The 22,843-nt window shown below is 39.4% G+C and overlaps 1 protein-coding gene across 5 annotated transcripts in view; it reads left to right on the forward strand.

Annotated features, from left to right (window-relative positions):
- Positions 1-22,843, forward strand: part of FTO (FTO alpha-ketoglutarate dependent dioxygenase) — a 393,377-nt gene that overhangs the window by 94,684 nt on the left and 275,850 nt on the right. For all 5 annotated transcript variants that reach the window (XM_058708756.1, XM_058708757.1, XM_058708759.1 and 2 more), the window contains exon 2: positions 18,276-18,353. In XM_058708756.1, the coding sequence (XP_058564739.1) occupies positions 18,276-18,353 (78 nt within the window). The remainder of the gene's footprint in view (positions 1-18,275; positions 18,354-22,843) is intronic.

The raw sequence follows: 22,843 nt of genomic DNA on the forward strand, positions 1-22,843 counted from the left end.
TTCATTGATTTCTACTCTGGTCTTTTATGATTTTTCTTCCGTCTGCTTACTTTAGGTTTCATTTCCTCCTCTTTTTCTATTTTCTCCAGGTGGAAGCTGAGGTCATTGATTTGAAACCACTTTTCTTTTTTTAGTATAGGCATTTAGCTACAGTTGCATCCCAGAAATTTTGAATTTTTTTTTTTTCATTTTTATTCCATTTAAAGTAGTTTCTAATTTCTTGTTTGGTTTCTTTTTTGACCCATGGATTATTTAGAAGTGGACTATTTAGTTTCCAGATATTTGGGGAGTTTTTAGATCCATTGCGATTATTGTTATCTAGTTTCATTTTGTTCAAGCACTGCAGCCCCCCTCCCTCTCCCAGCTTTATTGAGTTATAATTGGCATACAACATTGTGGAAGTTAACGGTGTAAACTGTGCTGATTTGATATATGTAAATATTAAAAAATGATTACTACAATACAGTTAATCCAAACCTCCAACCTCTGTATCTTACATAATTACTTTTTTTATTTTTCCTTTGGTGAGAATATTTAAGATCTACTCCCTTAGCAACTTTCAGTATTGTTAACTAGAGTTGTCATGCTATACGTTAGATCCCTAGAGTTTATTTGTCTCATAAGTAGAAGTTTGTACCCTTCAACTAACATTTTCCCATTTTCCACCTCCCCACCCCAGCCCCTGGCAACCACCATTCTGCTCTCAGTTTCTATAGTCTGGCCTTTTTATGTTCCACATATAAGGGAGATCATACAATATTTGTCTTGTATCTTCCTGACTTTGCATAATGCCCTCAAGGTTTATCCATATAATCCCAAGTGAAAGGATTTCCTCCTTTATCGTGGCTGAATAATATTCCATTGTGTATATATATACACCACATTATCTTTACCATTCATCCATAGATGGACACTTAGGTTGTTTCCATATCTTGGCGATTGTAAATAATGCTGCAGTAAACATGGATGTATAGATACCCCTTTGAAATCCTGATTTCATTTTGGATTTTGTTTGGACATGTACCTAGAAGGGGGATTACTATATCATATGGGAGTTCTATTTAAAAAAATTTTTTTTAATGTTTATTTATTTTTGAGAGAGAGGAGGGGGGAGAGAGAGAGAGAGAGAGAGAGAGAGAGAGAGAGAGAGAGAGAATGAATCAGAAACAGGATCCAGGCTCTGAGCTGTCAGCACAAAGCCTGATGTGGGACTCAAACCCACAAACCATGAGATCATGACCTGAGCCCAAGTCAGATGCTTATCCAACTGAGCTCCCAGGCGCCCGGGGGAGTTCTATTTTTAATTTTTTGAGGAATCTCCGTATTATTTTCCATAGTGGCTTTATCAGTTTACATTCCTGGCAGCAGTGGTTAAGGGTCCCCTTTCTCGCCAAGACTCGTTATCTCTTCTCTTTTTGACAGTAGCCTTTCTCAAAGATGAGAGGTGATACCTCATTGTGGATTTGATTTTCATTTTCCTGATGATTAGTGATGTTGAGCAACTTTTTATGTGCCTCTTGGCCATTTGTATGTCTTCCTTGGATAAGTTCTGTTCAGGTTCTCTGCCCTTTTTAAAATCAGCTAATTAAAAAAAATTTTTTTTTAATGTTTATTTACTTTTGAGAGAGAGAGAGAGAGAGAGAGCGAGCAGGCGAGGGGCAGAGAGGGGGAGACACAGAATCCAAAGTAGGCTTCAGGCTCTGAGCTGTCAGCACAAAGAGCCTGACATGGGGCTCTAACTAATGAACCGCAAGATCATGACCCAGTCTGAAGTCAGATGCTTAACCAACTGAGCCACCCAGGCTCTCCAAATCAGGGTTTTTAAAAAAAAAAAAAAAAAAAATTGCTATTGAGTTGTATGAGTACCTTATATATTTTGGATAATAACTCCCTATCAGAGAGATGGTCTGTAAATACTTTTTCCCATTACATAGGTTGACTTTTCATTTTGTTCATTGTTTCTTTTGCTGTGCAGAAGCTTTTTAGTTTGATACAATCCCACTTACTTTATTTTTTATTTTTGCTTTTGTTGATGTTGCTTTCGGTGTCCATACTCCCAAAATAATTGCCAAGACCAATGTCAAGGAGCTGTTTCCTGATTTTTCTTCTGGGAGTTTTATGATTTCAGGTTTTATTTTTAAGTATTTAATCCATTTTGAGTTAATTTTTGTGACCTGTGTAAGGTAGAAGTCCAGTTCCATCCTCTGCGTGTGATTATCCAGTTTTCCATTAACTGGTGATTATCCAGCACCATTAATTGAAGTGACTGTCCTTTCTCCATTGAGTATTCTTGGCTACTTTGTCAAATATTAATTGGTCACATATAGGAAATTTTATTTCTGGGCTGTTGATTCTTTCCCAGTGCTCTCTGTGTCTGTTTTTATGCCAATAACATAGTGTTTTTATTTCTGTAGCATTGTAGTATGGTTTGAAATCAGGAAAAATGAGGCCCCCAACTTTGTTCTTTCTCAGGATTGCTTTGACTGTTTTCCGGTCTTTTGTGGTCCCTTGTAAGTTTAGGATTGCTTTTTTGTTGTTGTGAAAAAAGCCAGTAGAATTTTGACAGGGATTGCATTGAGTCTGCAGAAGGCTTTGGGCTGTATGCACATTTTAGCAGTATTCTTCTCATCCATGAACATGGGATACCTTCCATTTATTTCTGTCTTCATTTTGTTTTATCCAAGTCTTATAAGGTATACAAATCTTTCATCTCTTTGGTTAATTTAATCTTAAGTATTTTATTGTTTATGTTGTTATTATAGGGTTATTTATTTTTTCCCAGTATTTCATTGTTAGTGTAGAGAAACATGATAAATTTTTATGTGCTGATTTTGTATCCTGCAACTTTACAGAATCTATTTATTCTAACAGTTTTTTGCTAGAGTCTTTAGGATCTTTCTGTTCATAAGATCACACCAGCTACAGCAAGAGACAACTTTGCTTCTTCCTTTTTGATTTGGATGTCTGTTAGTTCTTTTTCTTGTCTAATTGTTCTGAGTAGGACTTCCAGTAATATGTTGAATAACAGTGGTGAAAATAGACAGTTTTGTCTTGATTTTAGAAGAAAAGCTTTGAACCTTTCTTCATTGAGTATGATGTTAGCTGTGGGCTTGTCCTGTATGGCCTTTATTATGTTGAGGTACATTTTTTTTCTATATCAAAACTTTTATCATGCCAAGGGTGTTGTGTTTTGTCAGATGCTTTTTTAAAGCATTTAATGGAAAGATCATATGATTTTTATCTTACATTTTATTAATGTGGTTTTTTAACTTATTTATTTTTACTAAACTTCCGTGTATACATGGTATATATACCACTTGATTATAGTGTATGATTCTTTTAATGTGCTGTTGAATTTGGTTTGCTAATATTTTTGGTAGAATGTTTATGTCTATATTCTTCAGGAATAATGGCCTGTAGTTTTTTGTTGTTGTTTTGTTTTCTTGTAGCATCCTTACTGGGCTCTGGTATCAGGGCAGTGTTGGCCTTGTATAATGAGTTTGGGAGTGTTCTTTCCCTTTTAATGTTTTGGAAAAATTTGAACAGCATTTACATCAATTCTTATTTAAATGTTTGGTAGATTAACCAGTGAAACCATCTGATGCTGGGCTTTTCTTTGTTGGGAGGTTTTTGATGATTTATTGAACTTTTTACTTGTTATTAGTAATGCTAGATTTTTTGTTTCTTCATGATTCAGTCTTGGTAGGTGACCGTTTCTAGTAATTTATGCATTTATTATAGATTATTCAATTTCTTGGCATATAATTGTTCATAGTAGTCTCTTATAATCCTTTCTATTTCTGTGCCATCAGTTGTAATGTCTCCTCTTTCATTTCTGATTTATTTGAGTTTTCTTTTTTTTTTTTTTTTCTAGTTGGTGAGCTAACGTTTTGTCAATTTTGCTTGTCTTTAAAAATAAATAAGCTCTTAGTTTTGTTGTTCTTTTCCATTGTTTTTTTGGACTCCATTTCATTTATTTCAGCTCTGATCTTGGTAATTTCCTTCTTTTGCAAACATGGACTCAGTTCTTGTCTAGGTGTAAAGTTAGGTTGGTTATTGAAGATCTGTTTTCTTAATGTAAACATTTATCACTATAAATTTTCTTCTCAGAGCTGCTTTTGCTACATACCATAACTTTTGACATGTTGTTTACATTTTTGTTTGTTTCAAGATATTTTTGAAAGTCCTTTTTGGGGGTGCCTGGGTGGCTCAGTCGGTTAAGTGTCTGACTTTGGCTTAGGTCATGATCTTGCTGTCCGTGAGTTCGAGCCCCGCGTCGGGCTCCATGCTGACAGCTCAGAGCCTGGAGCTTGCTTTGGATTCTGTGTCTCCCTCTCTCTACCCCTCTCCCTCTAGTGTTCTGTCTCTCAAACGTAAATAAACATTAAAAACATTTTTTTAAAATCTTTTTTGATATATTCTTTGACCAGTTGGTTGTTCAGGAGTGTGTTATTTAATTTGCTATTTGTGGATTTTTCAGCTTTCCTTTTGTTATTGATTTCTGGTCTCATACCATTCTGGTTGAAAAAGATGCCTGGTATCATTTTTTTTTTTCTTTTTTTTTAATTAGCTAAGACCTGTTGTCTAACATATGGTTTGTCTTAGAGAATGTTCTATATGCACTTGAGAAGAATGTGTATTCTGCTGCTGTTGGATGGGATGTTCTATATATGTTAGGTCTATTGGGTTTAAAATATGGTTCAAGTTTAATGTATTCATATTGATTTTCTAACAGGATGATTTATCCATTGTCGAGATGGGGTATTGAAATCCCCTACTATTATTACATCGTTGTCTATTTCTCTCTTCAGATCTGTCAGTATTTGCTTAATGTATTTAGGTGCTCCAATGTTGGGTGCATACATATTTATGGTTGTTATATTCTCTTGATGAGTTGACCCCTCTATCATTATACAGTGACCTTCTTTGTCTCTTGTAACAGTTGAATTAAAGTTTATTTCTTGTATATATAGCTTTTCCTTTTCTTTTTTGGTTTCCACATTGCATAGACTATCTTTTTCCAACCCTTTGAGCCTATGTGTGCCTTTAAATCTTTAGTGTGTCTCTTGTAGGCAGCATATAGTTGTATCTTTTTTTTTCAAAGTCCATTTAACCACTCTATGTCTTTTGATTGGACAATTTAATCCATTAACATTTAGAATAACTATGAATAGGAAAGGACTTACTAATGCCATCTTATTAATTGTGTTTTGGTTATCTTGTAGTTCCCTTGTTCCTTTCTTCTCTTGGTGTCTTCCTTTGTGTATTGATGCCTTCCTATAGTGGTATGCTTTGATTCGCTTCTCTTTATGTTTGTGTATCTATTATAAGTTTTGGCTTTGTGGTTACTGTGAGGCTTCCATAAAAGATTTCATAGATATAATAGACTGTTTTATGCTGATAACAATTTAACTTCAACTGGATACAAAAACTCTACCCTTTTATTCTTCCTTTTTTATAAAAGTTTTTGATGTCACAATGTATCTCTTTTTATATTGTGTATATATTAACAAATTATTGTAGCTATAGTTATTTTAATGCTTTTGTCCTTTAGTCTTTTTGCTAGAGATCACTGGCTAGCACAAATTAGAGTTATATTACAGTATAACTGTAATAAAGTTCTGAATTTTACTACGTACTTTAATTGTATGTTGTATATTTTCATGTTACTAAATAGCGTCCTTTCATTTCAGCTTGGAGTCTTTATTTAGCATTTCTTGTAAGGCATACCTAGTAGTGATGAACTCACTCAGACTTTGTTTGGGAAAGTCTTTGTTTTTTCTTCATTTTTGAAGGATGTCTTTGCTAGGTAAAGTATTTTTGATAGTTTTGGTTGGCATTTTTTTCAGTATCTTGAATATAACACCCCACTTCCTCTTGGTCTGTAAGGTTTCTGCTGAGAAATTCACTCATAGCCTTGTAGGAGTTACCTTGTAGGTGACAGGCTTCTCTTGCTGCTTTTAAAATTCTCTCTTTGGGGCACCTGGGTGGCTCAGTGAGTTAAGTGACTGATTCTTGGTTTGCTCAGGTCATGATCTCATGGTTCATCGGTTCAAGCCCTGAGTCAGACTCTGCACTGACAGCAGGGAGCCTGCTTGGGAATCTCCCTCTCTTTCTCTCTCTCTGCCCCTACCCCATGTTCTCGCTCCCTCTCTCTCCCTCTCTCTCTCAAAATAAATAAATAAATTTAAAAAATTCTCTCTTTGACTTTGACTTTTTGACAGTTTTATTATAATGTGTCTTGGATTAGACCTTTTTGATTTGAATCTGTGTGAGGACCCTAAGAACATTGTGAATTTGGATGGATGGCCAAATTCTTTCCCAGATTTGGGAAATTCTCAGACATTATTTCTTGGCATATGCCTTCTACCTACTTTTCCTCCTTAGAGTCCAGTAGTTACATACTGCTTCTCTTGATGGTATCTCATGGTTTACATGGGCTTTCCTCACTCCTTCATTTTTTTCCCCTTGTTCTCCTTTATTTGGATAATTTCAGAGATCCTGTTTTCTCCTTCACAGATTCTTCTGCTTGATCCGTTCTGTTGTTCATACTGTTGTTGTTGGTTTTTTTGTTTGTTTGTTTTTTTTAAATTTCATTCATTTTGTTCTCCAGCTTCATACTTTGTTTGGTCCCATATCATTTCTGTCTCTTTGTTTAACTTCTCATTTTGTTCATGTACGTTTTTCTTAATTTCATCGAATTATCTTTCTTTGTATTCTCATAGCTTATTGAGCTTGCTTAAAACAGCTACTTTGAATTCTTTAATGGGCATATCACAGATCTCCATGTCTTTAGAGCTGGTTACCAGAAAATTACTGCATTTCTTTTGATAGTGTCACGTTTCCCTGATATTTCATATTCCTTGAAGTCTTGCATTGCTGGATCCTCCAATATTGACTGACTGACTTCCAGAGAGAAATACCTTCTGTCAGCCCTACTAGGGATTCTGAGGCTTTCTCGAACCTTCTACGGATACCCCTGTACACTTATTGGTCTCTCTTGTGATGCAATTGTTGGTCTTGTATGTCTTCTCTCAATCCTGCGAAGCACCGGACTGAGTACTGACTGCTTCCCTTGTGCTTTTTCAAGGGAAGTGCTAAATACTCAGGTTTGTGATCTCTCCTTGATCCACAGATTTGGAACGGCTTTCTGTGCATACTCCCCAGCTGTCTGGAATGGCTTGTTCTTGTCACTTTTAGGAGTGTGCACAGGGAGCGTGCAGAATGGAGGTTTGTGGGTGAGGACTGTGGAGCACTGTGGGTTCCCATGGGCCAGTTGGAGGGATCAGATCAATGGGTGGGGCGACCCCAGCACCTGTGGTTTGGCCTTCCAATGAAGTCCATGGTATGGTTAGTAGCAATTGTCCCTTTATTATGTGTATTTTAAGCCTTGACTATTGTTCTCCCAGGTGCTCCCTACCCCCCAGTTATAAAGGTCACCACTTGGTACTCTCAGTGAGATGAGAGAAAAATAGGCCTCTTTGGCAGCATCCCATAATACCTGGAGAAACTGGGTGCTCGTTTACACAGTTTCACTTGATACCGTGGGAAAAATCATGGCCTAACAAGAGTGTTGGGTACTCTTCGCGCTAACTTGTGCCCCACTGTGGGAGAAATAATGTGGGTAAAGTCAAACAAATTGTTCCTCTTACCCTTTTGACGTGTCTAGTCGTGGCTTTGTCCTGCTCCAATGGTGTGCTGGAACTTCTCCACTGGACTCTTATACTTCCACAAAGGTTGTTTTTTCTGTGGATAATTGTCTAAGTCAGCGTTCTTCAGGGTTTCCTGGATCTTGGGCTAAAGGGACTGGAGCCCATTCATGGGCCACATTTGGGTTTATAGTGAACCCAGGTCTGTACACGTATTACTTGCTACACAGGTGGGCGAGACTCCTACAGGGAGTCTTGGTGTATGATGAGATCCTATAGCTCTCACAAAGGCACTTTTATTTGTGAATGGATGCCAAATTGTTTTTGTTCAGGGGGTGTATACAATTGAGTGATGTCTTGCTCAGCTATGTTCTTGACATCATTCTCCCCCAGAGAGCATTTTTTTTAATCTTAAAGTTTATTTAGTTTTGAGAGTGAGAGTATGAGCAAGGGAGGGACAGAGAGAGAGGGACAGAGGATCCCAAGCAGGCTATAGGCTGGCGCAGAGCCTGTTGCGGGGCTCAGAGTCACAAACGGTGAGATCATGACCAGAGCTGAAATCGAGAGTTGGCGTGTTACCAACTGAGCCACTGGGGTGCCTCAAGAGAATGTATTTTTTAATGACCTGATTCAAAAAATATATATTCATATTTAGACATGGTCTATCTTGCCAAATGTTCTGTGTGCATTTGAGACAAATGTGTATTTTTCCATTGTTTGGTTAAGTGTTATGTAAATGTCAATTAGGTTAAGTTGGTTTATAGTGTTGTTCAAGTCTTCTATATTCTTACTGAGTGTTCTGTCTGCTTGTTCTACTGACTGTTGAGGGAAGGATATTTAAATCTTTGACTATAATTGTGAAATCACCTATTTCTGTTTGCTGTTCGTTGCATAGATATTTAAGATTACTATGTTCTCTTGATGAATTGACTCCTTTGTCGTTATGAAATAACTCTCTTCACCTCTTCTGACATTCTTTGCTCTGAAACTCATTTTGTCTGGCATCAATATAGCTACTTCAAATTTCTTTTGATTAGAATAACTGTGGTAAATATTTTTTTCTATTCTTTTACTTTCTTAAATCTTTTATTGTCACAAAATATGTGTAGCAAACATTTTAAGTGTACAACCTAACATTTTTAAGTTTACAGTTTTGTGGCATTAAGTACAATCATATTGTTGTAGCCATCCTTTTACTTTATATTTACTTTTACTTTATATTTACTTTATATTTACTTTATATTTGAAGTCAGTTTGTTATAGGCAGCATATAGTTGGACATTAACTTTTTTATTTTGAAAATTTACACCCAAGTTAGTCGGTGTATATTGCAATAATGATTTCAGGAGTAGAATCCAGTGATTCGTCCCCTACATATAACACCCAGTGCTCAACCCAACAAGTATTCTTAGTGCCTCTCGCCCATTTAGCTCATCCCCCTACCCATAACCCTCCAGCACCCTCAGTTCTCTGTATTTAAGAGTCTCTTATGTTTTGTCCCCCTCCTGGTTTTTATATTATTTTTGCTTCCCTTCCCTTATGTTCATCTGTTTTGTCTCTTCAATTCCACACATGAGTGAAGTCATGTTATTTGTCTTTCTCTGACTAATTTCACTTAGCATAATACTCTCTAGTTCCATGCACATAGTTGCAAATGGCAAGATTTCATTCTTTTTGATTGCTGAGTAATACTCCATTGTATATATGTACCACATCTTCTTTATCCATTCATCCATCAATGGACATTTGGGCTCTTTCCATACTTTGGCTATTGTTGATAGTGCTGCTATACACATGGGGGTGCATGTGTCCCTTCGAAATAGCACAACTGTATCCCGTGGATAAATGCTTAGTAGTGCAATTGCTGGGTCATGGGGTAGTTGTATTTTAATTTTTTGAGGAACCTCCATACTGTTTTCCAGAGTGGCTGCACCAGTTTGCATTCCCACCAGCAGTGCAAAAGGGTTGCTCTTTCTCTGCATCCTCACCAACATCTGTCGTTGCCTGAGTTGTTAATTTTAGCCATTCTGACAGGTGCGAGGTGGTGTCTTATTGTGGTTTGGATTTCTCTTTCCCTGATGATGAGTGATGTGGTGCATTTTTTCATGTGTCTGTTAGCCATCTGGATGTCTTTTGAAAAGTGTCTATTCATGTCTTTTGTCCATTTTGTCACTGGATTATTTGTTATTTTGAGTATTGAGTTTGATAAGTTGGATATTGATATTTTTTTTTTTATTTATTTTTTTTTCAACGTTTTTTTATTTATTTTTGGGACAGAGAGAGACAGAGCATGAACGGGGGAGGGGCAGAGAGAGAGGGAGACACAGAATCGGAAACAGGCTCCAGGCTCCGAGCCATCAGCCCAGAGCCTGACGCGGGGCTCGAACTCACGGAGCGTGAGATCGTGACCTGGCTGAAGTCGGACGCTTAACCGACTGCGCCACCCAGGCGCCCCGATATTTTTAAAACATAATCTGACAGTCTCTTCCTGTTAATTGAGTTGTTTAGACTATTTACATGTAATGTGATTATTTATATGGTTGGATTTAATTTTACCATTTTGCAATTTACCGTTTTTTTTTTTTTTTTTTTTTTCTTGGTTTTTCCCTTTTGGATTGATTTTTCATGATTCCATTTTATCTCCCTTTTTGGCTTATTACCGGTAACTCTTTGTTGTTATTTTATGGTTGTTTTAGCATTTCTAGCATATATCTGTATCTTAATAGAATATATTTTTAAGTAGTACTATTGCACTTCAAATGTAGTTTAAGAATCTTATAACAAAATACTTCCATTTTTCTTTGACCATTGTGGTATTGTTAGATGTTTCATTTCTACGTATATTATAAACCCCACAATATACTATTGTTTTTGCTTTAAATAGCTATCTTTCATAAAGATTTAAATGGTGAGGATAAAGTCATTTTATTTCCAATGTAGTTTCTATTTCTGATGTTCTTCATTGCGTCAACTCAGCTTTCTATCTAGTATCATTTTTTTTTTCTGCCTTTTTAATCATTTCTTACAATGAAGCTTTGCTGGTATTCCATTATTTTTCTTTTTCTGTATCTGCAAAAGTGTTTATTTCATCTTTGTTTTTGAAAGACATTTTGGCTTGGTATAGAAAGCTAGCTGACAAATACTTTTGTCAGTTATTTGAAAATGTTGTTTTCACTGTCTTCTGGCTAACATTGTTTCAGTAGGATATTTCATTTTATGATGTGTTTTTGTGTATATACTATTTCTTTGACTGCTTTTAAGCTTTTCTCTTTTCACTGAATTTAAGTAATCTGATTATATTATGCTATAGTGTTATTTCTGTATGTTTTTTGTGCCTAGGGTTCTGTGAATACCTCTCTTAAATCTGTGGATTTATAGTTTTCATCAAATTGGGAAAATTTTTGGACAAGTCTTTTTCCTTTTCCCGTTCTCTTGCTTATTCTTTAGTGACTCTAGTTGTATGTATTATACTGCTCAAAGTCATCTCATAGTTCGCCGCAATTTTTTTTTTTTTCCAGTGTTTCCTTCTGGATAATATCCACTGATATGTTTTCATGTTCACTCTTCTGTTCTCTGTGATATCTAATCTGCTTTGAATCCTATCCTTTATATATTTCATCTTGAACATTGAGGTTTTCCTGTCTAGAAGTATGATTCAGTTTTCTTGATTTCTTCTGTTTCTCTCCTTACCCTGTTCAGTCTTTCCCCAACGTTTTGAACTTATGAACTACAGTTATATTGCTTTTTAAATGTACTTTTCATTTTGTCATTGTACCATTTTTTTTTTTTAATTTTTTTAATTTTTTTTTTTTTTTTTTTTTTTACGTTTATTTTTGAGACAGAGACAGAGCATGAACAGGGGAGGGGCAGACAGAGAGGGAGACACAGAATCGGAAGCAGGCTCCAGGCTCTGAACCATCAGCCCAGAGCCTGACGCGGGGCTTGAACTCACGGTCTGTGAGATCATGACCTGAGCTGAAGTCAGACGCTTAACCGACCGAGCCACCCAGGCGCCCCCGTCATTGTACCATTTTGGAGCCAGTTTCAATTGATTGATTTTTCTCTCCATTATAAGTCCCATTACTTTGTCTTGCTTCCCATGGTTGTAATTTTTGATTAGACACAGTTTGATCCTTTTAGTCTGATCTAAGATTTTTAAAGAAAGAACAGCCTGGGACCAATTTTGTGTTATCATTGAAACAAAGTCCTCCTGAGAATTTTTCCCGATGTTTTGTGGATTATGTGATTTTTTTACTTTGGCTGGATTTTTGGTCTGCAGTGACATTGGCTCCCATTATTGGCAACAACAAGAAATCCTCAGAAAATTTGTTAAAAGAATTTCTTGGAGCACTGTAGAGCTACCGAAGCAGCTAAGACTTGAGTGTCTAAAAGTTGTGGCAAAAGCATTTGTTTTATATTAAAAGAAAAAAAAAAGCGTGGCTTTTAATTAAAATTATTTAAGATTTGGTGTTTATATGTTCTTTTTAAGGTAAAAATTGGACAATTCTTAAAAGATAAAATTTTTGTTGCCTCTGAATTGATATGGTGGAGGATAGCAGAAATGACCTTGTACTTGAAAATGAGAATGTGAGTTGTGATTTTCTCATGATCAGCCGTGTAATCTCTTGCCAGTCACTGTATATCCCTGGGTGGGTTTTTGTTTCTTCATCTGTTCTAAAATTTTGCAATAATTTTTATTTCTGTCACCAGTATAGCTAACTGAGGCCTTGTATGTGTGTGTGTGTGTGTGTGTGTGTGTGTGTGTGTGTATACACATAAACTTTTATGAAGAGTTTTTATATGTTTCTGCTGTAGTTCACCCAAGCCAATTAATATCTGGATTTCTCGTGTAGCATTAATCTGTGTCATAAAGTATAATTTGATGGGTTACACATAGGTTCTTTTATAGATAACTCATAACTGGTACATAAAACGTATTTCCCAGAGATGAGCAAATAACAAGTAGTTGTCGAAGTTTATTGAAGGTTTTTTTTTTTTATGTGCTAGGCACTGTTCTTCGATCTCTGGATATGTGTCTTCATTTACACCTCACATGGAGCTAAGAGACTAGTTCCAAACCATTTACCTAGTTGGGTAGAACTGGTATTAGAACTAACTTGTGGCTTCTTAGCTCATGCTTTGTTATGCAAACGCCTCCCCCCATTTGAATGCCATTTCCCAAATATCTGCATAGGTTATTGCTTGTAAAACACACTAATACATGCAACTGATTTTATTTCCTCTTCACAACACTCGGTGAAACAGCGTTTTACAGATGCGTAAACTAAAATCCGGAGAGGCCGATTCGGGTGTACCCCGTGTTGGAAGTGATGAGTCTGGATTCAGATTCTCTTTTCTTCCAAATTCGGTTTATTTTCACCATGCCATTATTTTCAGCGAGGATAGGAAAGCGAATACTAAGTTTCTTCAAGTGGTTGAACTACGGTTTTTTCCCTTGCAAGTATGGCATATGTGGATATGAAATATTTATTTATGCTGCTTTCGGTTTAGCTCTTTCTTGCTCGTCTTTGTGGTATTAGATTTGATGCGTCTTCCTCAGGGAGGTTTTACTTACTCACACCCTGCGTAAGGACGAGGTCAATTTTCCCACTTTTATTTGAAACCCGCAGAAGATCGGATGATTATTTTTACACTGAACATTCATAAGCCTTTTATTTGTGACTGCATTTCGAAAAGAATCGGAGAGCAAAATTAAATTTTTATTGAACCTGATAAAATATGATTCACAGGTTGAAAATTACGTGGAAAATGAAAAATGGATAAAGAGTTAAGAGTCGTTAGCAGCATAATCTGACGAGACTGCAGAAAATACGCTTTATTTGTAGGTGAGACACCCCCTCGTATCTGGTTCATCTTTTTATGTAACTATTGTAAGATTCTGAAACCATAGCTTTCTAGAACAAGATTTGCCAGCTCAGATACAGCTTCCCTTTTCACAGCGAGTCAGAGGCTTAGGGTTGAAGTTCGACCTCCAACTTAAAAATTTTTTTTTATAATGTTTTTTTATTTATTTTTGAGACAGAGAGAGAGACAGAGCATGAGCAGGGGAGGGGCAGAAAGAGAGGGAGACACAGAATCAGGAGCAGGCTCCAGGCTCTGAGCCGTCAGCACAGAGTCCGACGTGGGGCTCGAACTCACGAACTGTGAGATCATGCCCTGAGCCAAAGTCGGACGCTCAACCGCCTGAGCCACCCAGGCGCCCCTTGACCTCCAACTTTAAATCTTGGTGGTTTTGAGTTGCAGTGTGTTTTACCTAAGGCCTTGTGTTCGCATTGTCTTTACTCGCTGGAACGGTGGAAATGGGTGTAGCCCCTTACAGAAAGGTCTTCATACGCTCCTCCTACCGGGTGGGAGCGCTTGGGTTTTGCACTCTCTGGCCTTCCGTGTGGCATTTGTGAGCCGCCTGATGCATTTGACACCAGCGTGACAGCAAAGAAGCTTGTGAGCCCAGCGGTGTGCGGTCGGGCCCAGCTGTGTGGATTTATCTGTACATCAGGCCGGGGAGCGGCAGTTAGCCAGATCTGACAGTCAGCCAGGAGCACCCTGTTCGTCCACTCCAGAGTGCATTTTAATGTGTGTGCTCACCGACTGGTTGGCATTTGACACAGAGAAATTGTCAGGGCCGGGTGGTTTGCTTTTGCCTCTTTACTCTTTGGTGTGCGGGGCTGTGAGAGTTTCCTCCCCGTATGCTTCATGTGCATCACAAAAATATGCACTTTCTAAAAGAGAGTAAAAAAATTCAGGGCATCATGCCTCTTTTCACACTGAATTTTACGTTAAGAATCAGTAGGCAGTATGTTTGAGGTAAGAAGAGGTGATAGGTTGAATAGGCCACCTATTTACTTAGTTCAAAAATCAAAAACAATGCAAATGGACTATTTGGAACAGTCTTGCTTCACCCATGTCCTCTCGTGTTCATTTCCCACCTCTGCCCCGACAGGTAACCACTTGAATAGTTTGTCACGTATCCTTTATGTTTCTGTGTGACACACAAGCACATGTCCGGCCCGTTGCCTTTTACTTCCCGAGATATTCTGGAGAGCTTTTTATTTCCCTAACAGGTGAACTTCCTCATCCTTGCTTACTGTTGCATTTTATCTCATTGTGTCGATGTACCATAGTTTAGTTAACCATTCTCTGTGGGTGGATCCTTGCTTTAGAGCTAATCTTTTCGTTTAGTCGAGCTAGAACATACATATCAAAACACTTATCCTTTTAAAGTATACAATCAAGTGGTTTTTAGTACGTTTCTAAGCTTTTGTTCTACAGATAGTGATCCAGTGGGTAAACTTGGACATACATTCTTCCGAACCCCACGCAAGTACAGTAAAACCTTGGTTTGCGAGCGTAATTCGTTCCAGAGACATGCTTGTAGTCCAGAGCACTTGTACATCAAAGTGAATTGCAAGAACCATTGGCTCAGTTGTGATCATGTGATGCTCGGTATCATGTACTACTCATACTGTAAGGCATTGCTCATTTATCAAGTTTATTAGAAATGTTTGATTGTCTTGTGGAACTCTCACAGAACAAGTTACTCGCAGTCCAAGGTTTTACTGCATATCCATAGAAAAGTCCTTAGAAGTAGGATTTCTGAGTCAATGGGCAGATGCATTTGAATTTTGATAGGAATTGTCAATTGCCATCCATTGATTGATATTGTACTCATTTGCACTCTTGAATATGAGAAGACTTTTTTTCTCCATAGTCATGCCCAGAGTCACTTTGCCTTTTTATAAAGCAGTGTTAACTTTAAAAGATTTTTTTCATGTTTTATTTATTTTTGAGAGAGAGACAGAGCATGAGCAGGGGAGGAGGGGCAGAGAGAGAGGGAGACACAGAATCCGAAGCAGGCCCCAGGTCTGAGCTGTCAGCACAGAGCCTGACACGGGACTTGAACCCGTGAACCATGAGATCATGACCTGAGCTGCAGTCTGCCACTTAACCAACTGAGCCACCCAGGTGCCCCGCTAAAGCAATCTTAATTTTTAAGGAATGTGTGCTGTTCATGAATTACCAGTTGAATCTAATATTAATTCCTGATTGATTTCACCAAGGCAGATAGGACCAGAATTTTTTTTAAGTTGATAAATGTTATTTTTAATCGATCTCATTAGTTAATTGGTAAAATGGTAGGCTGTGAATGTACAGAGCAGATTTCATATGTGGGGTCTTAAGTTCAGTGATTGCTGGGACCTTCATTCTCTCCTGCCATATAGATATGATGATGCTCACAGTATCAAAATTGAAATTTCCAGTGGATGGAGACCATTTATATTCAGCTTGCTCTGTAGTAGGCACATTCCTATAGAATTTTACCCTTTTGATACAGCCCTTCCAAATTCTGATGTTTTATACCTGTCTGATACACTGGACTTCCACTGAGCTGGGAAATTGTTATTTTTATAACAGAGCTAAAGTATTAATTATAAACAGAATTTCAGCTTCCATCAATCCTTGTTGACCTACAGGACAGGTCTATTGCTTTTTAATCTCATTAAGGTAGAATATTTAATTCCTTAGAGGTATTGTGCCTCTGTCCTCCTTCTCATACACAAATTAGCTTCATAGACTCGCCTGCAGAGATCTTAAGGTGGTATTTCCAAGATGGAGTCATTTCAAGGTTTGAGATATCATATGCCTTTGAATTATTCAAGGATTTTAACAATCGGTTAATTTTTTTTTCTTTTTTTTGGCATTTAAGTATTCTATCTATAAAAAGGACTGGTAAAAGATTCATAGGAAAATGCAGGCTTTCCTGAGGTTGAAGTGAAAATTGAGGTATGGATTTTGATTAGATCTGTGGTGAAGTCATAAATGTGTAAGTATATGCCTGGAAATATCATTAGTTCTTTCCGTGTCCCAAATAATGGCTAATGTTGAAAATAGATGAACCACTTAACCAATGATTAATCTAATGGTTTGTGTTAGTAGATGGGTTCTTCATAAAGGAAAACTGTTCCTTGTTTAACTGGTAAACCTGTCTTATCATTATGGATGAGAATAAAACCTACAGTCCAAGCAGAAAGCTTTCACTAAATAAATAAGACTAGGATTTTATATGAGTAAGATTTAGTGTTTTGTTTCTCTTAGATCAACTGGTTGCTATATTTCGATTCCTTTTTTCTTTATTTACCTTGGATAATTTGCAAAAGATCCAAAAAGAATTTAAGTTCTGCCCTACGGGTGTTTTCTCTGGACTACTCTGTGATGGGTTTGTGAGAGAAGGCTGCTTTCCTGGGAGAGGGGAGGGTGATAGTCAGGGCCCCCAGGTCTGGTTGAGCAGGTTGGTCACTGCATAAAGATAGTGTCCACTGGAGCAGGTAGGGGCTAAATTCCAGTTAGTGTTCACCAGGCCATGCCCTGTGGAATAGGGCTGCAATGAGTCAGAGCAAGGCGGGCCCTTTTCTAATTCTTTTTTTTAATTTATTTTAATTTGAGAGAGAGAGGGAGAGGGAGAGGGAGAAAGAATCTTACGCAGGCTCCACACTCAATGCAGAGCCCAACGTGGGGCTTGATCCCACGACCCTGGGATCATTACGTGAGCCAAAATCAAGAGTCGGATGCTCAATCGACTGAGCCACCCAGGCAACCCCCCCCCCCCCGCCCCATTTTCTAATTCTTATAAAGGTGCCGATAACAACCAGAATATGCATTTTATTGCAGTTTTATTTGAAAATCTGTTGTTTTTCTTTTCTGTTTTTTTTCCCTTTGAGAAATTTTCTGTAGTATGTAGATAATTCCTATGTGTATGTCTATGTGTATACACACACATATAATGCCATTTAAGCATACACACATACACGACACATACCCTCCATATATATTTGAATATAACATTCAAAAAAATCCTTCAGAAGGAAGCTGTCACCTTATATGTCTTTGATTCTTTATAAAGCACTTTATAATATGGGGTCTTCTCTTAGTTACTTTGTTTGAACAGCGTAGTGCTCTTTGGGAAGACATAAAAATGGCCTCAGACAGGGCTAGCTGTGGATCTTTACAAACGTTCGCCATAAAATTGGGAAAGAAAAGTGAGGATGCTTTTATTAGTAATTAGTCTAGAGGTGAAAGATTACTTTCAAAAAGTAATACATAAGTAGATATGATATCAGATTAATGTTTATAGGATGAGTACATCTTCCAAATATCCTGACACTATGTAAATGGATACTATAGTTTGGTTTGGTATTTCCAGTGTTTAGTGTCATAGAAGGATTTTCAGAAAATTCTGTGTCCTTATACAGACAGGAAGATTTGCTTTAGAAAACTGTATTGGATGTCTCAAAAGGCGATTCCGGTGATGAGAAAGACCTTGAGTTGAAGAAATATGTCAAGATTGGTGAATTAAATTGTTTCATTGAATATAAGAGTGAATAAAATCATGATTGCTAAATTAATGCTTTATCCAATGTGTCATTTAAGTGTACGTAATTAAATTAGTACATTAAATAATAGGCATTCAGCTCATTTCTGTCTGTAAAAGTTGACACATTCAGGTTGGCTAAGTTTTCTGGGTATTGTTTTACTGGTAAAACAAGGGATTGTCTTATATTTTGGTCACTTTATATTCAATCACCTACAATCATTATTATTTTTGAACAGAAACTGAGGCTTCTTGAGGAGCTTGAAGATACCTGGCTTCCTTATCTGACCCCCAAGGATGATGAATTTTATCAGCAGGTAAGATTTTTTAATATTTGTGTCAATTTGTATTTATTCATTCTGGTCTAAGAAGCAGCTGTGGTCTGGAGAGGTTCAATGAGAAGTGAAATGGTCTGATCTGGTTATGCAGTGACTCCTTATCATCCCCAGAACGTACAGACTCCTTCACGATCTGCTCTCTGCCGTGAACTTAGGGCTTTAGCACAGTGGACTGTTTTTTCTTCCCCAACGTTCCATGCCTTTTGTACTTCCTTGCCTCTGCTCATTGTGTCTCTTCTGCATAGACTATCCTTTTTGTGCCTTTCTTGTTGCCAGACGGCTAAGTCTTCAAGACTTCACTTAGGGGCGCCTGGGTGGCTCAGTTGGCTAAGCGTCCGACTTCGGCTCAAGTCATGATCTCACGGTTCATGGGTTCGAGCCCCGCTTCGGGCTCTGCGCTGACAGCTCAGAGCCTGGAACCTGCTTCAGATTCTGTGTCTCCCTCGCTCTCTGCCCCTCCCCTGCTTGTGTTTTTCTCTCTCCCACTCTCTCAAAAATAAATAAACATTAAAAAAAAAAAAAAAAAAAGACTTCGATTAAACATCCCCTTACCTACAAGTAGAGTTGACTTTGCTTTGTTGTTCCGAGCTTCTTGTACCCTGTGGGATACCTCTGTGGTGCCCATCGCATTGTGTTGCAGTTACGGGGTTCTGTGTTTCTCTCCCTGACTTCATCAGTACTCTTTCAATTACAAGTGGCAAAAATCCAAACAAACTCATTGCAGCAAAAAAAGGGAATTTACTGGCCTTCTTAACGTAGAGGCCTTGGAGTGCCCGGCTGAATCCAGCCTCTCAAAAGATGGTATCTGATCACTGCTTTTCTCTGTGCCGTGATTTGGTTCTGCGCCCCTTGTGACTTCATGCTGGATGGGCTCTGACCTGCTAGCACAGGAGGACGCTCACAGCCCGAGGGGCATGTGGTTTGAAACACATGGGATCTTAGAAGAAGGCAGTAATTTTTTTTTTTTTTTTGCGGGGGTGGGGGGGGGGGTCCATCCAGTTCTCCTGGGAGTGATCTCGTTGGCCTGGTTAGAATCCTGTGCCTATTCCTGAACCAGTCACTGTGTTCAGGTGGGTGAGACGCTCCTGTTTGCACAGCCCAGTTCATGCACCCACTCGTGGAGTTGGGCTCAGAGAGGACCATTTCCACTCAAAGTGCATGGGCTGTGAGTCAGAGATGGATGGTTTCCTTAGGGGACGATCGGAGTCCCCGTCCCAAAGAAGGAGGGGAAGGCGTTCTGGGCAGGCACTGATAGTGCACGGTCACCTCTGCTTTCCTCCTAGGATGTAAGCTCTTGGGGGTAAGAATTTGACCCCCTCATCTTTGTTTCTCCAGCATCTAGCGTGCACTTGGGTGTGGCTGATTCTCAGTAGCTGCAGAAGGAAGACAGGAAAGAAGATGTTTACCCATCTAGAATCCAGGTCCCTTGGCTTCTTCCAGCTCACTGTCCATTCCAGGATGTTTATCTGTCATCTCCCTTCTCATTAGATCTTCGCTGTCTTTCACCGGATGAGTCCTTTTATGGACTAGTTTTTCCTCCGTGCGCCTCTTTCTTAATCCTTAGAGCTCTAGCACATTTTCTAACCAAGACATCAATCTGCGCAGGCCAACCCCCTGCTTCAAACCGCGCGGTGGCTGCTCGTTGCCTGGGTCTTGCATTTGTAGCCTTATCTTTTAGTCTCTTTCATCTTGTTACGTACGCTGGACTTTTGTCGCAAGCACCTCAGACCAGCTGCGCGGTCTCATGTTTTGGGCCTTCTTGCTCCATCCCCGGCTGACGTCCCTTCGTTGGTGAACTTCCGTTACCCGTGAGTAACGTGTCCTCTCTTGTAGGGTGCTTCCCTGACACCTCTACAGCGCGGAGAATTGTCTCTGCTGCCTGTCGTGTGCACCCGTCGGACTTTGCGTGCACCTTTATCACCTCCGTGTATCTCACTGATTTTATTTATGTGCTCGTCTCCCTCATCCTTCGTGCTTTGTACAGGGCCTGGCACCTAAGTTAGGTATTTAAATAATTTGCTTGGCTGGATGAATGAATTAATGCACCAATTAGTTAATTCCAAAAGCCAGTCATATCATAACGTTTAGTGTGATTTTAATTTTGTTTTTGTCCATGCACGCTCCTCTCTGGGGAGGCGGGATCTGGAAAGGTCTGCAGGATTTATGCAGAAATGTTCTAGGCCGCAGAAATGTTCTAGGCCGGCGTGGTAGGGTTTTCGATCCTTTGAGCGTTTCTGGTTTTCCAAAGTATCTTGAATGAGCACGTATTCTTTGGTAATCAGAAAAAAAAAATTTTTTTTCCAAAGCACTTTCCTTAAAACAAGTAAGCCCACAAAATGCAATCAGTTCTTAAATCCCTATTGCTATTTTCAGAGACATGATTACGCACGTTGCCGTAAAGCAGCTGCTGAGCCTTTCGGCTTTGGCATGGTGTGAGCGGTGCTGGTACACGACGAATTAAACACAAAGGTTATCAGCTGCGGTGCTCGCAGCCAGCCCAACACTGGGGGATAAAAGGAAACTCAGAGGCAAACAGAACAACTACCAAGGTGGCCCTTTTATCTTTCCAAGACCCACAACAAACCCGATAACAGGATCTAATCACTTTAAGTGCGCCTTATAATAAGGGCTAGTGCTTCAGCAGACCCTTTTTTCCCTTCGAAGACGAAGTGTAAGGACATGAATAAATAGAAAGTTCTGACCCGACTCCGGGTCTTTTAAACAGGCCCTGGCCACAAGAATGCCAGTCCAGCTGCCAGTCCCCAAAGCAAGGCTTGCTGTAGCTTCTCTGTTGGGTCCGCTCGTTGACCCCACACCCTTAAGTGGGCCGCGTTCTTGCATTCGGCCCTCACAACCGCCCCGTTCACTTATGCCACAAAAATGTGTGCAGCAGTTATTCTTCTTCAGGTTTGCGGTGTTGGGGGGGGGGGGTAGGTATTATCTTTCTCTTTTAGAAATTTCTCTTTAGGGGCGCCTGGGTGGCTGAGTTCGGCCCAGGTCATGAACTTGCAGTTTGTGAGTTTGAGCCCCGCGTCGGGCTCTGGGCTGACAGCTCGGAGCCTGGAGCCTGCTTGGGATTCTGTGTCTCCCTCTCTCTCTGCCCCTCCCCTGCTCACGCCCTGTCTCGCTTGCTCTCTCTCTCTCTCTCTCTCTCTCAAAAATAAGTAAAGATGAAAAAAATTAAAAACCAAATTTCTCTTTAGATCCAGACCAAGCTCCGTATCTGAGCAGCAGAGGTGGAGTTCAAGACCACATTTATCTGCCTCCGAAGGCCCACGCTCTTCCTGCCATGCGGTGCGCCTCCCAGCATCCCATACCTTGCTCAAATTTGAAACCCCTTCAGAGACGGTTTTTGGTTTCTTCTGGTTGGACCAGAGAGAAGAGAAATAAAACAACAACAACACACTCAAAGGAGAAAAGCGGAGGGAACTTCTGTAGGTTCACTACAGAGGATAAGGAGAGGAGGGGCTACGTAGTCTGAAAATAAACCCTGGCTTCTTACCCCTGGTGGCGGGGGGGGCGCCTGGGGGGCTTAGTCGATCAAGCGTCCAACTTCGTCCCAGGTCACCGTCTCACGGTTTGTGAGTTCGAGCCCCTCTGACAGCGCAGAGCCTGCTTGGGATTCTGTCTCTGTCCTTCTCTATGTGCCCCTCCCCTGCTTGTGCTCTCTCTGTCAAAACAAATAAAATAAACTTAAAAAAAAATGTTTAAATGTTACCCCTCTTATCCAGAGAAAATGCCTCTCCCGTCAGTATGCCCCCTTGCTTTCATTTCCTGTGTCCCTTTCCGTGTGCCAGGCTTTTCTGGTACTGTTTGCTGTTCTCTTTATGTGTATTTGCTTCTTTAAATCTTAACCCTCTGAGGCAGGTTTTTTTTTTTTTTTTTTTTTTTAAATCCCATTTTACAGATGAGAACACTGAGGCACAGAGGGTTTTAAAACTTTGTTCAAGGCTTATATGATAAGCAAGAAGTGTCAAGACCAGGATCTGAGCCCAGGCTGTCTGGCTCCTGAGTCTGAATTTTAGTATCGTTCTACCGTAGCTCTCGATGCTTCTGGGGAATTGCTCTGCCTTCGTCCCCACGATCGCAAATCTCCGTCTCCATCCCTGCTCTCCCTTGCGACTTCCAGTGCTCTGGTCCCAACTGCCTATCGGGTGGCTGTGCCTGAGCGTCTCACAGGAACATCTAACCCGACATGATCTGTATTAGTTCATTACCGACTTCACTAAACATGTGTATTTAGCTCCCTTACTCTATGCAGGAAATGTTTTAGGCATTAGAGGTGAAGTTGTGAAAACTGACAGAAGACTCTTCCTTCTTTGAGCTCATTTCTTATGGGGTGGGATGGGAGTGGGGAGGGAAGAGAAATAAACAGGAAACTGAAAAATAAATGTCGGACGGGAACACTGGTATGGAGATAAAGTCCGTGAAGGGGCACTGTAGGTGGGGGATTGCAAATAAGGGGATTG

This window comes from Neofelis nebulosa, chromosome 17 (genome assembly GCF_028018385.1).
Source record: "Neofelis nebulosa isolate mNeoNeb1 chromosome 17, mNeoNeb1.pri, whole genome shotgun sequence".
Lineage (NCBI taxonomy): Eukaryota > Metazoa > Chordata > Mammalia > Carnivora > Felidae > Neofelis > Neofelis nebulosa.